Here is a 13,356-nt window from a genome sequence, read left to right as displayed (position 1 = left end):
GTGTGTTGAAAGGAGTTTGAACCACTGGATAGCAGCAGTATGGCTGAATGCACACACAGGGCCGGTCTGATACCAAATCTAGTTGTTTCTAAAGAACCTGCATTCTGAGGTTAGGGGATAAACTGGCTTTTCCTCTGCTCTGTCTTCTGTCCCCCCGGTATCTTGCAAGGAGGATAAAACGATTTGCTTTCCAGCGGTGACTATGGCTGGACTAGATATGGATAAGGAGTGAGATGCCTGGAAAGTAGAGTCAACAAAACCGGCAGGTCAACAGTCTTAGAAAACAGAACGTTTACATTTTATTTTTCTTCGATAAGGTAACCCAAGGAAATGGTACAATCTTGCATGTTATGTTCACAGCCAAAGGTGCTACATCTGTCTCTGCTTGTGCCTAGGGTTCGTCTTGCAGTAGATGAACCATCGCCCACGCCTCTTCACCATGTAACAGTCCCGGCAGCGCTTCCTGATAACGCCCTTGGTCTTGAACCCCAGAGCAGGCTGCAGGAAGGGCAGGGGTTGGCCGGAGAGAGGTGAGGCCACCGCGGCGCTGGGCTTCACACCTGCCGGGGCTGCACCGCGCAGGGGACCCAACAGGAGCGTGGAAAGAGCACGGGGTGTCACTGCGCAACGACTCAGATGTAGGAGAGGGTTCACAGCAGAAACCACCATTTTCCTTATAAAAACAGTTGCCATGTTGTGGCTGAATCTATACGAGAAAGAAAAAAAGCTGCTACAGCGTCTTCCGCACTTCCTATTACAACTTCGTTTTCCCTGCTTCACTGGGGTGCAGGCGTAGGAGCCGAGGCGGTCAGGGGCGCTACCATTCCCGGGCGCAGCGCGGACCCTGACAGCTCTGCCTGGAGACGGGGGCACCGGGTGGGGGACTTGGCGATACCACCCTCTGTGGTGGCTGCGGGACCCTGAGCCAACGGCCCCGTTCGGGTTTAGAGCCTGGCAGCATGGGGAAAAGCGGGGCTGGTTTCCGGGGCAGGAAGCACCCGGCACCCGGCCGGCGCCCGACCCGGGCGGACGGCGAGGAACCCCGGCGGGGCCGCTTCCAGGCGCGGACTGCGCGGGGCCTCCTGGAGGAGGCGCGCTAGCGGGCGCCGCGGGGCTCGGCCCCAACACCCGCAGGTGTCGCTCGGGGCGGCGCACTGCCCGCGAGGTACGGACGACCACGACCGATCCCGCCCCACGCTCGGACCGCCGCCCACAGAGGGAAACTGAGGCCGAGTCTCCGGGCGGAGCCTTTCCGCAGCCCCGACCGCAGGAGGCTCCAGGGGAGACCCGAACCTGGCGCCCGTCTCCTTAGCCCCCTGCCCCTGGGGACCCCCTGACCTGGGGAGAACTGGCCCTGAGCCGGCCAGTAGGTTCCTCGCCGGCGCCTGCGTCGCAGCCCGCGCCTGCGCAGTGGGGCCGGGACGCCGCCGCCCGGAGTCTCCTCCAGAAAGAAAAATGGCGGCGGGTCACGTGGCGGCCCCCGCGGTGCCCGGCGCCCAGACCCGGGTCTGGCGCTGTGGGGACCGAACCTGGTACTTCCCCGGCCCCTGCACCCCCGCCTCCACCCCGCACCCTGCCGCCTACGATTGGGGGCGGAGTGGGGGTGCAAATATGGAAACGAAAATATATATTGAGAATGAAAGTCACTGCCAAGTAGACACTTAAAAACTGAAAATATGTCAAAAATCCTAAAAACCCCCCCACGCTTGTATTACTGGGGCATCCTAGGAAAACTGGCGAGTCCCAGGAAAACGAGTGGAGACAACTGTCTGATTGCAGTTAAATATCCCCCTCCCACCCCAACATTTTATTATGAGAATGTGGCAGAAAAGGGGCCACAAACTCAGGAAAGGCCTTGCAAACTCAGACCTAAAATAACCACAAAAGATCAGAAATGAAAACTTTAACTACTAAAAGCAGGCTATGGTGGGTGGCCACTCCCTAAGGCAGTATTTTTCCTTCACAAAAGTTAATTTTCACCCCAATTAAGCCTGTTGGGTTGTCTTTCGCATCTGGGATAACATACCTGATTAACACATGTCTTTGCAAAACAAAGTAATTTCCCTTTTCCAGGCCCTCAATGCACCAGGGCAGAGACCAGGAATCCTCTCATTGTTACCTTGTTATAACTATCCTGTACCCACCTATGTAAAAGAAGTATGTGCCTATGATTTTACTTTTTATCTAATCCAAGAGGCTTCCGGGCTTTGCTTTCTCCCCCCTCCCTAATCTATCACCCATGGATTTCATGTAACCCACTTACATAAAGCAAGCTGCAAAACTGCCATTCTCTGGAGCATTATTTCAGTAGGTTGAGATTCTGGTTCCCCTGAGAGAGTTTGGCTCAAATAAACTCACAAACAGTTTTTCACAGGTTTGAACGTTTCTTATGATAACAAACATTTCAAACATAAACGTTGAGAGACTTTTATGGCGAACATCCACGTACTCACCACCCAGCTTCAGTGGTGAACTCTGCTACACCTGCTTTTCAGGGGGCCTGTCCCGAACCCACCCATCTACTCTCTGTGCTCAGGAAGGTGACCCGCAGACGTGGTGCACCTGCCCAGGTGAGCTTGGGGCCTGCCTCTGAGCATGTGTCTGTAGGTACCCTTCCTTTCTGAGAGGTTTTCAGGGCATCACACCTCTCACCACCTTGCCAGGCTCTCCTCCACCTCCCTGGAGTGGAGCACAGGCTGTGGATGTCCGTAGCTCCTGGGGAGTGGGGAGGGAGTGTGTCTCCGCTCAGAGCTGAGTCTGCCCCCCCCCCCCCTTCCATTGTCGCCCATCCCGCCGGGTCTATGCAGTTTGGAGGAGGCAGGAGGGGGAGAGGGAACTAGGAGGCTGCCAGCCAGGGTCCTGCTCAGGTGAGCTCTGGAGTAGTGGCCTGTCTGGGGCTGATCACATTGGGGGCAGTGGGTGGGGTGACACCTTCTGTGCTTTACTGGGAGCTTAACTGGGCTGTGCTGCAGAAATCCCCAAACAGGCTGTGCCCCGGCTACAAAGAAGCGCGCGCTGCGCTAAGGGAATACACTTCCAGTTTCCTCTCTAGGCAGAGTTCTTCACTAATAAAAACCTATGATGTGTATCCCTTATGATTATCGATTACCGTCTAATGCAAACAATGCATCTTTACTTTATATCTTCCCCTAGTAAGAATCACCCAGCAGCCGCTAAATGCTGAATTTATGCGTAAAGTTTCCGTTTAACCCGAGCAGAGGCCTGGTGGGCTGCAGCGCCAACCAGGACGCTACTGCCCGACCCCAGCGCGCGTGCGCGCGTCTCGGCACTCGGAGAAAAGTCCTGGCTGCAGGGACCCTGAGGGGCTGTGCGCGTGCGTCGGCGCTGGTGCGTCGACGCGCCGGGTCAAGGGTCAGCCCGCAAGATGGCGGCGGCAGTGACCTTCTGCCGGCAGCTGGGCCGGAGCGGCGCGGCGGCGCTAAGCCTGCCCTGGAGCGCCAGATGTTTCGGGGTGCGCATCGCGCCGACCGGGGAGAAGGTCACGCACACCGGCCAGGTAATCGTTGCGGCGCTGGGGGCGCCCGAGTGGGCGGAGACCATGCCCGGACCCCGTTCCTTCCGCTGTCCCCAGTGCCCCACGTCCTCCCGGTTTCCCCGGATTCCTGGTCCCTGAGGAGGGACCGCGGAGAACAGGCGGCTGAGTACCGCGCGGGTCCCCCGTGCGACAGAAGCACGGTGGAGCTGTGCTGTCGCACGCACTAACCGGAGCGGACCACAGCGGGTGCCGCGGGGCGGGTGGGAGCGGCGCGTTTGCAGATTCTGTGGTCCGGTTCCCGAACTCTACCGTGCGGCTGTCACCCAGAGCGTCGCTGTTGATCACTGGGGGGGGCTTCCCATTGGACTCAAAACGACCGATTCTGTGGCTCTAATCTTGTAATGTGTGTATATTAAATAGCACATTTAAATAACTTGAGAGCCTGCTGTAGTCCAAAACGCAAAGACAGTGTTAGACTATAATCATAAGCCAAAAGAGGAGAGAGTAAGTACCCATATTATTAAAGTGTCTCCCAGTAGATTCAGGGGGGACATAAGCCACGGGCCGTATGTGAAGGAGGGGTGCACGTCCTCTGCCTGAGTTGGCCGCCTCTGCGCTCCCTACCTACCTGCTGCCTTCCAGTTCAGGCGATTGCCCATTGTCACCTTCCGGGTCTTGCTGAAAAATGCCCCTAGTCGCACAACTGTACTTTGCCCCTCATGTGTTTGATCATGAATGGTGTAAACGTTAAGAAAAACACTTTTCTGTAATGTTTACAATTGATTTTTAAGTGACCGCTTTCAGAATTAGGCTGTAAAAATCACATGTGGTCTTTTTCTTTTCAGGTTTATGATGAGAAAGACTACAGGAAAATTCGATTTATAGGTCGTCAGAAAGAGGTAAGTAAAAGACCTAATAAAAGAGGTAAGCTCTCATAAAACTTTTGTATAATTAACAAGAAATAAAAAGTAATATGTAAGATTCAAACAAATTTTCCCAATTTGGAGCATCTTAGAAGCTGTGGAGTTCTGCATTTTTCTAAATGTTAAATGTGTCTTTTTCTGTTTTGGGTCTCCCCCCGGCAATATGTAACAACATCTCCTAAGAGTAGTTCTGGTTTACATATAAATGGGAAAATGGGGGTGGGCTTTTCCTTTATTTCTGTACCTTATATTCCTCAGACCCTCAGATTAAAGTAAGTTTTGTCCTCGGTAGTCACTTTGAGTCACTCCTTCCCCTCAGCCCGGGTCCGGTTGATTCTTCTTGTTAAGCCTCAGCTTTCCCTAAATTGCGTTTCTCCTCCCCTTTGATCTTGGTTACGCCGTCCATTTCCAAAGTCTGGTTTTTACTTCCATTCTGGCTTTGTGAGTGTCATGAGGGCAGGGGCAGTGTGGTGGAGATGGAGTTCAGAGCCCTGGATGGAGCAGTTCAGAGCACATCAGTCCTGGAGTTGACCCTACAGCCTGGCCCCCAGCTTCTTACCTCATCTCTCCTGAGACTTTCACAAAATCAGCATTATTGAAGGCAGTAAAGCACTGCAGGTGTTGCCTCTCTCTCGATTAGCTCTCCTGAACTGGCAGATCCTTAACCACTATCCCAGCTCAGGGTCTCTGGGGCCCCTGAGCTCAGGGTTTGGGATCATGGGTCTTCAGGGCGATGTCCTCAAGTTGTGAAGGTGCGCAGCACATCTGAAAGACTTTAGGTATACTGGAAATTGCACAGAAGGTACAGAGTTTCCATATGCCCGATCTTCCCCCACACAGTTCCCCTGCGCTACAATTTTTACAAGTGATTAATTTAAACATTAGTATCAACTCAAGCCCATAGTTTACATTAGGGTTTACTCTTTGCTGTCCATTCTGTGGGTGACAAATGTATAATCTCTTGTATCCACCATTACAGTATCATACATAGTAGTTTTATTGCCCAAACAGCCCTTTCTGTTGCACCTACTCATCCCTGCTTTTGAGCATTTTTTCCAAAATTATTTAGTTTAAAAGTTAATTTGGATGAAAACTTCAGTTTTTACTGTGATATAAAAATTATATATGTATATATACACATATATGTTTAGCTAAATATATTTGTTTGTATTAGTGTTAAAAGCACTTCATATTCTAAATAATTGAACTTGGGCTTTTAGTTTATTTTAAACTTGTAAATTTCCATTAAATAGGTCAACATTTTATAAAACATTGTTGTATTCAACTGGATTATTATTTCTTTTTTGTGCTAGTTTTAATATTATTTTGTAGAATATATTAATGTTTTATCTCTAATGGATTTAATCTCAGTTAGACATAAAGGAGTAAACTTCCCATAGGAACTGTCACTCCCAAAAGCACGAGTTTAAAAAAAAATAGAACAGCTTACTGACAAATGAATAATTTAAACCTAAATATTTTTAGGCCCTGGTGAATTGATCAAGAGATAAATATAGCCCGGCCATCGTGGCTCAGTGGTTCAGGGTCAACCCATGAACCAGGAGGTCACGGTTCGATTCCTGGTCAGGGCACATGCCGGGGTCTCAGACTCGATCCCCAGTAGGAGGCATGCAGAAGGCAGCTGATTGATGATTCTCTCTCATCATTTGATGTTTCTATCTCTTTCTCCTTCTTCCTCTCTCTGAAAGAAAAAAGGTAAATATAAAGGGAGGTTCATCTTTTTTTTTTTAAGGAACTGTTAGGGATCTGGAGGACTAATTCTTACAGTAGTTGGGCAATTTAGGGTCTATGACACATCATGTACTTATGAAAACACTACATTTACTGCTAATGCGAAGTGTACGGGATGCTGTGACATGTTTTATGTACTGATCTCCTCTCCTCATACGGTCCAGTAACACTAGTAACACTTTCTTCCTCCCCCTGTCCCTTCTTGGGGCAGGGCAGCATGCTGCAGTCCTGAATTTTAACAGAATGGAAAGCTGGGCTGTGGTTGGGTGCTATAACTGGGCATTGACTCCTGGGCTCTTTGTTTTCCTGCGGTTGAGCTGAGTCTCAGGATGTTAATCATGGGAGGTCGGGGTCGCTCTGGAGCTGCAGTCTTGAATGACAGGGGCAGTCCCGTGTCAGTCTCAGGCGTCAGGCATCAGCTACCCTTCCCACAGGAGACAGCCGGTCTCTTGGACTGCGTGATGGGAGTTTGTTAGTGTGGCCTTTGTGTCACATTTGTCACTGAGGTAGACACCATATTATTTACACCCTGAGGCTTCATTTGTATGGCGCGTGGCTTCATCTGCAGCGGAGGTGAGTGGGCCATCACTCACCACGTAGACTGCTGTAAGGTATGGTGTAAGGGGAGCAGGAGACCTTGGCAGAGGCACTGTGCTTAAAGGAGCTTGTAAAACAGCACAGTGCAGCGCTGCATGCTTGTGGTGTTTATTTTAATGTTGCCTCATTTCCCAGTAACTTCCTGCTGTGTTTCTGGAAATAGAGGGTGTCCCCAAAAGATGTATACACACTTTGAATAATTATTCCATTGGGTTAAATCTGAAAAGAAAGAAACACCAATTGAGCTATCAGCTATTAAGTGTTGGTACATTTTTTGGGGGGACACTTTAAGGAAAAGCTTTATAAAATCATAATCTATAACTGACAAAGCCTTTGAAAAATAATTAAACCTTTCCAAAATGTCCACATTGTGTGGGTTCAGGGTGTCATAGTTCTGGTGGGGGTGTTTGGTGTCATCTGTGTTGGTGGCCGGTGGGGCCTTTTCTATGTGAGTGGTTTGAGGGGCTCTGTCACTGAATTGTGTGTCCTCTGGATAGTCAGCTGGCTTTGGAAAAATTAACTGAGCTTGATTGTGTTCTTATTTTCAAGTTTTATTAAACTTGCATGACTCCCCCTTATTTGTAGGGATTAATCTTTGCTTAGTCTTTGTTTTCTTGTCTTCCCTAGAGCAGTAGACCTCTGGTGTAGGTTGGGATTGTGGAAGCCACATGGCCCTGGATGGTCAGGATTGACCTGGCCCGGTAGTCCTCACCCATGATGATAAACAAATACTAAGATTATTCCCAAGCCCAAATCGCAGGATAACGTTGGCCACATTTATGAATCTGACTTTTAGCCTCACACTGCCCTGTCTTGTCTCCATTAAGCCATCTCTTCCTGTAAACTTGTGGTGGTTTTTAGGAGACCTGAAAGGGGAAGAATGGTGCTGCCCTCTGACTGTCCTCTGTGTGTGTGTTCCAATTGAATGATCCTCTGGCCTCCAGAAGAGGGTGTTTTTGAAGATATGATCTTGCTGTCGTCATCCACCCTGGGTTGGCTAAAGATGTGGAAGAGATGCTGGGTTTAAGAGGCACCATTGGGCAAGCTAATCCTTGGGAGCCGAGTGTTGGACCCAGAGGGCAACTAAGATAGCTGTAGATGACTCCAAAAAGGAAGAAGTTTGGAGAAGGCACTACTGGGTTTCTTCGCAGGATGTGCAGCACTTGGAGTAAGGGAGCCATGGCCCTTAAGTGTGGGACTGGTGACCATGGGGCATGAGTAGTGGGGCTCTGATGCCCATTAGGATCTGTGAAGATCTGGGTTCGCTTCTTTCCCTTTACACGCAGACACTGATGCTTCACTTCTCCAGTTTTCCCAGTGCCATGTGCTTTGTCTCCTGTGGTCACCAGGGACAGCTCTAATTAAGGCAGATACAACCAGGACATGTCTACTGTCCAGTGTCCCTCATTTGCCACAGTAGGGCATTGTCAGATAAATTATTTGCTCCGCCAGGATGTTTGAATTGCTGTTGTAACTGTGCAGTGGAGGGACTAGTTCAGCGATCCCCTCTCCTATGTGCCAGGTCACTCAGTTTCCACAGGAGACTTACCAAGAAGGCCACACTCGTTTCTCCTGCGTTCATCAGCACCCTGCTCCCCACCATCTGTGTTGTGTCATTGGATCTGAAATTGACTGTGTACATCTCCAGAAGGTGTTGACAATGACAGTATCATCTCACCTGAAACTATAGAGGTTCCTTTCAATTCAGTATCTAGGTGGCCTAAACATTCTCAACTATGTCATATTTAAAAAAATTTTACAGCTTGTTTAAGTCAAAATCCAAATAAGTCCCATACATTGTGGTTGTGACAAGTTCAAGTTTCTCTGACCTTTAGGTTCACCCCACACATACCCAGTCCCGTTTTGCAGTTGTGATTTATCCAAGTGTCTCTAATCTTTAGGTTTCTGTCACACACACACAGACACACACACACACACACACACACACACACACACAGACAGACACAGACACACACACACACACCCCCCCCCACCCCCCCCACCCCCCCTTTTCTTCCTTGGACTCACCCGGGTGTTTCCTCTGGAAGGTCATCCACAGCTAGCTCTGACCGACTGCACTCCTTTCGCCCTGTTTGGCGCCTCTGGTCCTCTTGAGTGTGCGTGCTCAGGTTGGATCCAGCAGCTTTGTCAGAACAGACTTGGGATCTTTGTCTGTGGTAACCCTACTGGGCAGGTGACGTGGTGGTTCTGGTTGTAGAGTGGATGAGCAGCTGTAGGTCATTAACTCACACAGGCTGCAAGGCATGGTGTTCTTTCATTAGTAGCTTGAGGACTTGCATTAAAAAAACAAAACAAAGAAAACCCCACAAAACTTTGGTTACCCTGAGGAAAGAAGAAGAAATGCTAGGTTCTTTTTATTTACCAGTCTTAAAAATAATGAGTTATTCCCTGTAGTAAGGAAATTAGAGAAATTTAAAAATATCATTATGGAATCATAGATTTTAGTGTATTTTTTGTGTTTCAGTCCTTTACGGTTATAATCCCATTGTCCCTTAAATTTCCCATCTCCATTTTATTCCAGATTGGCAGTGTCCCCAAGTTGGCTACCTTTTTGATAACAACTATAGTTCTCTTTGCTGGCATTCATTCTCTCTATCACAAACATGTCTCCGATTCATCTATAACATTTCCTGCTGTGGACCCAGAACCAGCGTTTTTCAGAGCCCTGTTTCCTTTAGCATGAAATGGTGACGGAGACGGTGTGAACTCATTGCCACTGGGTCATCAGTGTTCCTAATCTTTCCCAGTGGACAGAGCTATGAAACTGTGTGTATGTATAGAGAAAGGGATGGGAGAGAGGAGAGAGCAAATGATAAATGGGGCAGAATGTTAACAGTCTGAGTCCAGGTAAAGACAAAATGAGAATTCTTGTGACATTTCTGTAAATTTTAAATTCTATTGAATGAAAAGTTAAATGTGTGTATATATACACATGTATTAATTAAGTTATTTGTGCATTTTGAAGATCTACAATTATATTTAAATGAAAACGTACAGAATATAATTCTGCCTGTGCCAGCAGTACATGAATGTGGGGGGGGGGTTGTCTACATACATTTAAATTTCATGAAATCATCAGATTTTTGTACTTGTCTACACAAGGTTTTTTCTTGTTGTTCCAGGTGAATGAGAACTTTGCCATTGATTTAATAGCCGAGCAGCCTGTGAGTGAAGTGGAGAGTCGCATAGTATCATGTGATGGCGGTGGGGGGGCTCTTGGCCACCCGAAAGTCTACATAAACTTGGTAATGTGACCCATTGGTCTCCAGTGCTCACCCATTTTTCTTTTCTGTCCTGTTCCTGCTCTCAAGGTGGCCCTCGCAGTGTTTCTTTGACCACACACTCTCCTACTTGATCTTGCCTACAAAGCCAGATGGCAGGGGCTGAATAAAGTGGCATCTTTTCAAATGTGATGTGCTCTGCAGTGTACTTAGTGTTACCAGCACTGACTCCAGCTTACTCTCAGACTTGTAGGCATCTGTCTATCTCCCTGAACCATCGTTTTGGAGCCCATGTTTGTTGACACACTTTGAGCCTAGAGAAGAGGAGTACTTGGGACATTAGAGCCGAGAAGGAAGCCACAGGCTAAAGGCCAGATGTGCCTGTGGTGTATAGGAAGGGGAAGGGAGCTGGCAGCACCCATCACCCCCTTCTGCTGGTGGTGAGAGTGAGCTTGGATCCCAGCTCTGTGGGACCCCACCTGCTTGAGTCAGTTGAAGTCTGGTCTGGATGAGATCTTGTCCCTCCTGGAGGGATCGAGCCAAGGGCAAGAAGTGGCTGCTGAGCTGACATGTTCTGCGCTTGTGGTGGTTCTTTGAGATGACCCCGTGTTCCAGGGCAGGACCTGAGGGTGGGGGAGGAGCCAGTGCTGGACCCAGGGCCTTGGGCACTGGTGCAGTTCTTAGCTCAGCTGTGATTCAGATTTTACAGGTGTTTTGGGCTAACAGTGCGTTTAGGTTTTGTGTGTACTTTCAGTGTCTAATCTCTATTAGATTTGAAGTAGAATATGGATATATAAGATCTTCCCTTTTGAAATTTTTTAGGACAAAGAAACCAAAACTGGGACGTGCGGTTACTGTGGCCTCCAGTTCAAACAGCACCATCACTAGAGCAGAGCATGTACCCGGATCTTGGGAGACTGCACGTGAGCATTTCAGTGTTCACATAAAATAGGGAAGGTCCTCGTGCTGCACGTGGGGTGTTCCTACTGTGAATAAAGGGCGTTGTTGTCAAGGACGGCTGTTCACAAGTGTTTTTCTTTCACAGAAGGGACTTTTGAAAGTGAATGTCCCTTAGAAGTGTGGACTGGAGCGGTCCCCTCTAGGGGCTCCTGCCAGGTGCTTCTGGAGCATGGCCTTTAATCCATGTGACCACACCAGGCGGCCAAGAGAAATGGAAGAAAACTCTCTTCATCCCTTCAGCTACTGTTTCAGCTTCCTGTCATTTACAAAACCTGGAGCTGCTGTGGTCACACATGGTATCCCCAATCCACCATTCTAACCTCCTGCCTTAGATCTCTTTGTAGAAACAATATGTCTAGACACAGTGTCTGAAATAAGTGACCAGGTAGCAGCTGCACTCAGAGCCAGTGGTTGGGTTTCCACAGTTCAGTTGAGCTCCAGTCTGTGCATAGGACGAAGGGTCCACAGAGACGCCATCCAGTGGGGTGAGCCTCCTTGCGTTGAGCATCACCAGTCCTGAGGCTGTTAGGAAATCAAATGTGCTTCCCACAGAAACGGGGCTCCATCTCTTAACACCATGCCCCTCTTCCTACTTTATACTTGACAGTAGGAGCCATGGGGACTGGAGCAGGGCTCTGGGGCCTTGGGGGAAGGGGCCCTTGAGGTCAGGGATCCACCCACATGATGTTGTCAGTCACCCTGCCTGACTTTTGTCGTGGGTCCACCACCACATCAAGAAACAGCTCCCACAGGTCACAGTCCTGCAGCTGCCAGCTCTCCACCCTGAGGGTGTGTAGATAGTGATGAGAGCCCCAGCTGTGACAGCATGAGCCCCGGGGTGAGGGCTAGGCCTCAGGGTACTCATGTCACTGATGGGTTACAGGGCCCATGCTCAGTGCTATACTGAAGGGCACCCAATGCCCAGGTGGGATGTCAGAGTCCCTTCTTCTCTGCCTGGCCATGTGACGGGTCCCACTGGGCCGGACACATGGGAAAGGGCCTCTGAGTTGTGACTTTGTGCGTGTGCAGTGCACAAACTTACCTGGTTTAATGGGAGAAGGCATTGCATGCATTTTTCTATCCCATAGAGGTTGGTGATTTATAGCAGCCATTTCCTGGGTACTGCAGACATCTGGTAGTCCAGGGAGAAATGTACCGTTTCCTGGGGCTGCCCTATCGAACTGCCACACGCTGGTTGCTTCACACACAGAAATTACTCTCATAGAGGCCAGAAGTCAGAAGTCAAGGTGTCCCCAGGGTCTCATGGACCCCACACCCTCTGAAGGCACTAAGGAAGGATCTTCCAGGCCTCTCAAACTCCTGGTGGCTGCTGGCTCCCTTGTAGACACATCAGCCAGTCTCTGCCTCCATCTTCACGTGGTATCTCCCTGTCTCTGTCTTTACATGACCATCTCCCTATGTCTGTTTTCACATGGTCGTCTTTTCGGGACACCAGGCATTGGATTGGAGCCCACCCTAGTCCAGTATGACCTTACCTTATACCTGCAAAGACATGATTTTCAAATAAGGTCCCATTCTGTGGTTCAGGGTGGATGTGAGTTGGGAGATGCTCCCCTAGAACGGGGACAGGGTGCACTCACTTCTTTTGACTCATTCATGCTCTCACTACCCCCTCACATTCCGAAACAAGGTGGAACAAAGGCCTGGATCCGGTGGCTACTGCCCAGAAGGGTCGGGGAGGCCTGTTTGGGAGGACTGCTGTCAGGTGTTCAGCTAAGTGGGCCCTGGGGACCTGGGCCTGGCCAACCTCTTCTGACAGGTGCCTTGGCCAGGTCTGACGCTAAGAGGGAGCATCAGTGTCCACTTCCTCTGCTAGGACCTGGCAGGATGTGTACAGGGGGACAGCTTCCCTTGGTGAGGGAAAGATAATTGGGGACCCCTCCCTCTCTTTATGAAAGAAGCCTGAATAAACAGAAAAACTGGAGTAATTTGTACAAGGAAGTGAAAAAGTTACACCAAACAGTTAATCTTGAGACATAAAAATGGAAGTAACTATTTTCAAAGCCAAATAAAAGCAAACGAAAACCTATGAGCATGGGAGCACTCCAGTGCAGAGTCATCAGCCGGACCAGGTACACCGAGGAGGTGGAGGCCCCACAGTGTGAGGCCTCGCTCTGCGTTCAGAGGCGTCCCTCTCCCAGCTCTGAGAGCCCCTCACTCCGAGGCGTGCTGGTGCTTGTGTGATCATGTGGCAGTAAGGGACAGTTAGTGCCCTTGAGTCCAGAAGAGGGCCTGACCTACCGACTGCACAAAAGGCACTATGTGTCCATCCACTGTGTCTCCCGGGAGCCTGCCAAGCCACCTCATGCCCTGGCTGACAGGTGAGCAGCCTGAGAGGCGGGCTGGCCAGGTGCGGCTCTGGGCC

At 49.6% G+C, this 13,356-nt stretch overlaps 2 protein-coding genes across 2 annotated transcripts; one reads left to right on the top strand and one right to left on the bottom strand.

Moving 5' to 3' along the window:
• Nucleotides 1-276: 276 nt before the first annotated feature.
• Nucleotides 277-1,406, bottom strand: MRPL36 (mitochondrial ribosomal protein L36). Its single transcript, XM_016212565.2, has 2 exons — nucleotides 1,339-1,406; nucleotides 277-706 (listed from the first exon to the last, which is right to left on the bottom strand). The coding sequence occupies exon 2, from the start codon at nucleotides 691-693 to the stop codon at nucleotides 370-372; it is 324 nt and encodes a 107-aa protein (XP_016068051.1). The 5' UTR covers nucleotides 694-706; nucleotides 1,339-1,406; the 3' UTR covers nucleotides 277-369.
• A 1,969-nt stretch (nucleotides 1,407-3,375) lies between these two features.
• Nucleotides 3,376-11,025, top strand: NDUFS6 (NADH:ubiquinone oxidoreductase subunit S6). The gene is made up of 4 exons (XM_016212120.2): nucleotides 3,376-3,517; nucleotides 4,342-4,395; nucleotides 9,912-10,034; nucleotides 10,833-11,025. The coding sequence occupies exons 1-4, from the start codon at nucleotides 3,386-3,388 to the stop codon at nucleotides 10,896-10,898; spliced, it is 375 nt and encodes a 124-aa protein (XP_016067606.1). The 5' UTR covers nucleotides 3,376-3,385; the 3' UTR covers nucleotides 10,899-11,025.
• Nucleotides 11,026-13,356: the final 2,331 nt, after the last annotated feature.

This window comes from Miniopterus natalensis, chromosome 3 (assembly GCF_054644295.1).
Source record: "Miniopterus natalensis isolate mMinNat1 chromosome 3, mMinNat1.hap1, whole genome shotgun sequence".
NCBI classification, from domain to species: Eukaryota; Metazoa; Chordata; class Mammalia; order Chiroptera; family Miniopteridae; genus Miniopterus; species Miniopterus natalensis.
This window is presented reverse-complemented; position numbering and strand designations above follow the sequence as displayed.

Excerpts from the sequence above, each read along its gene's own strand:
- MRPL36 (XM_016212565.2), bottom strand. The coding sequence starts at position 693 with ATGGCAACTGTTTTTATAAGGAAAATGGTGGTTTCTGCTGTGAACCCT.
- NDUFS6 (XM_016212120.2), top strand. The coding sequence starts at position 3,386 with ATGGCGGCGGCAGTGACCTTCTGCCGGCAGCTGGGCCGGAGCGGCGCG. Across the intron at positions 3,518-4,341 it reads AGGTCACGCACACCGGCCAG|GTTTATGATGAGAAAGACTA; the intron begins GTAATCGTTGCG and ends TTTTCTTTTCAG. Across the intron at positions 4,396-9,911 it reads TTATAGGTCGTCAGAAAGAG|GTGAATGAGAACTTTGCCAT; the intron begins GTAAGTAAAAGA and ends TTGTTGTTCCAG.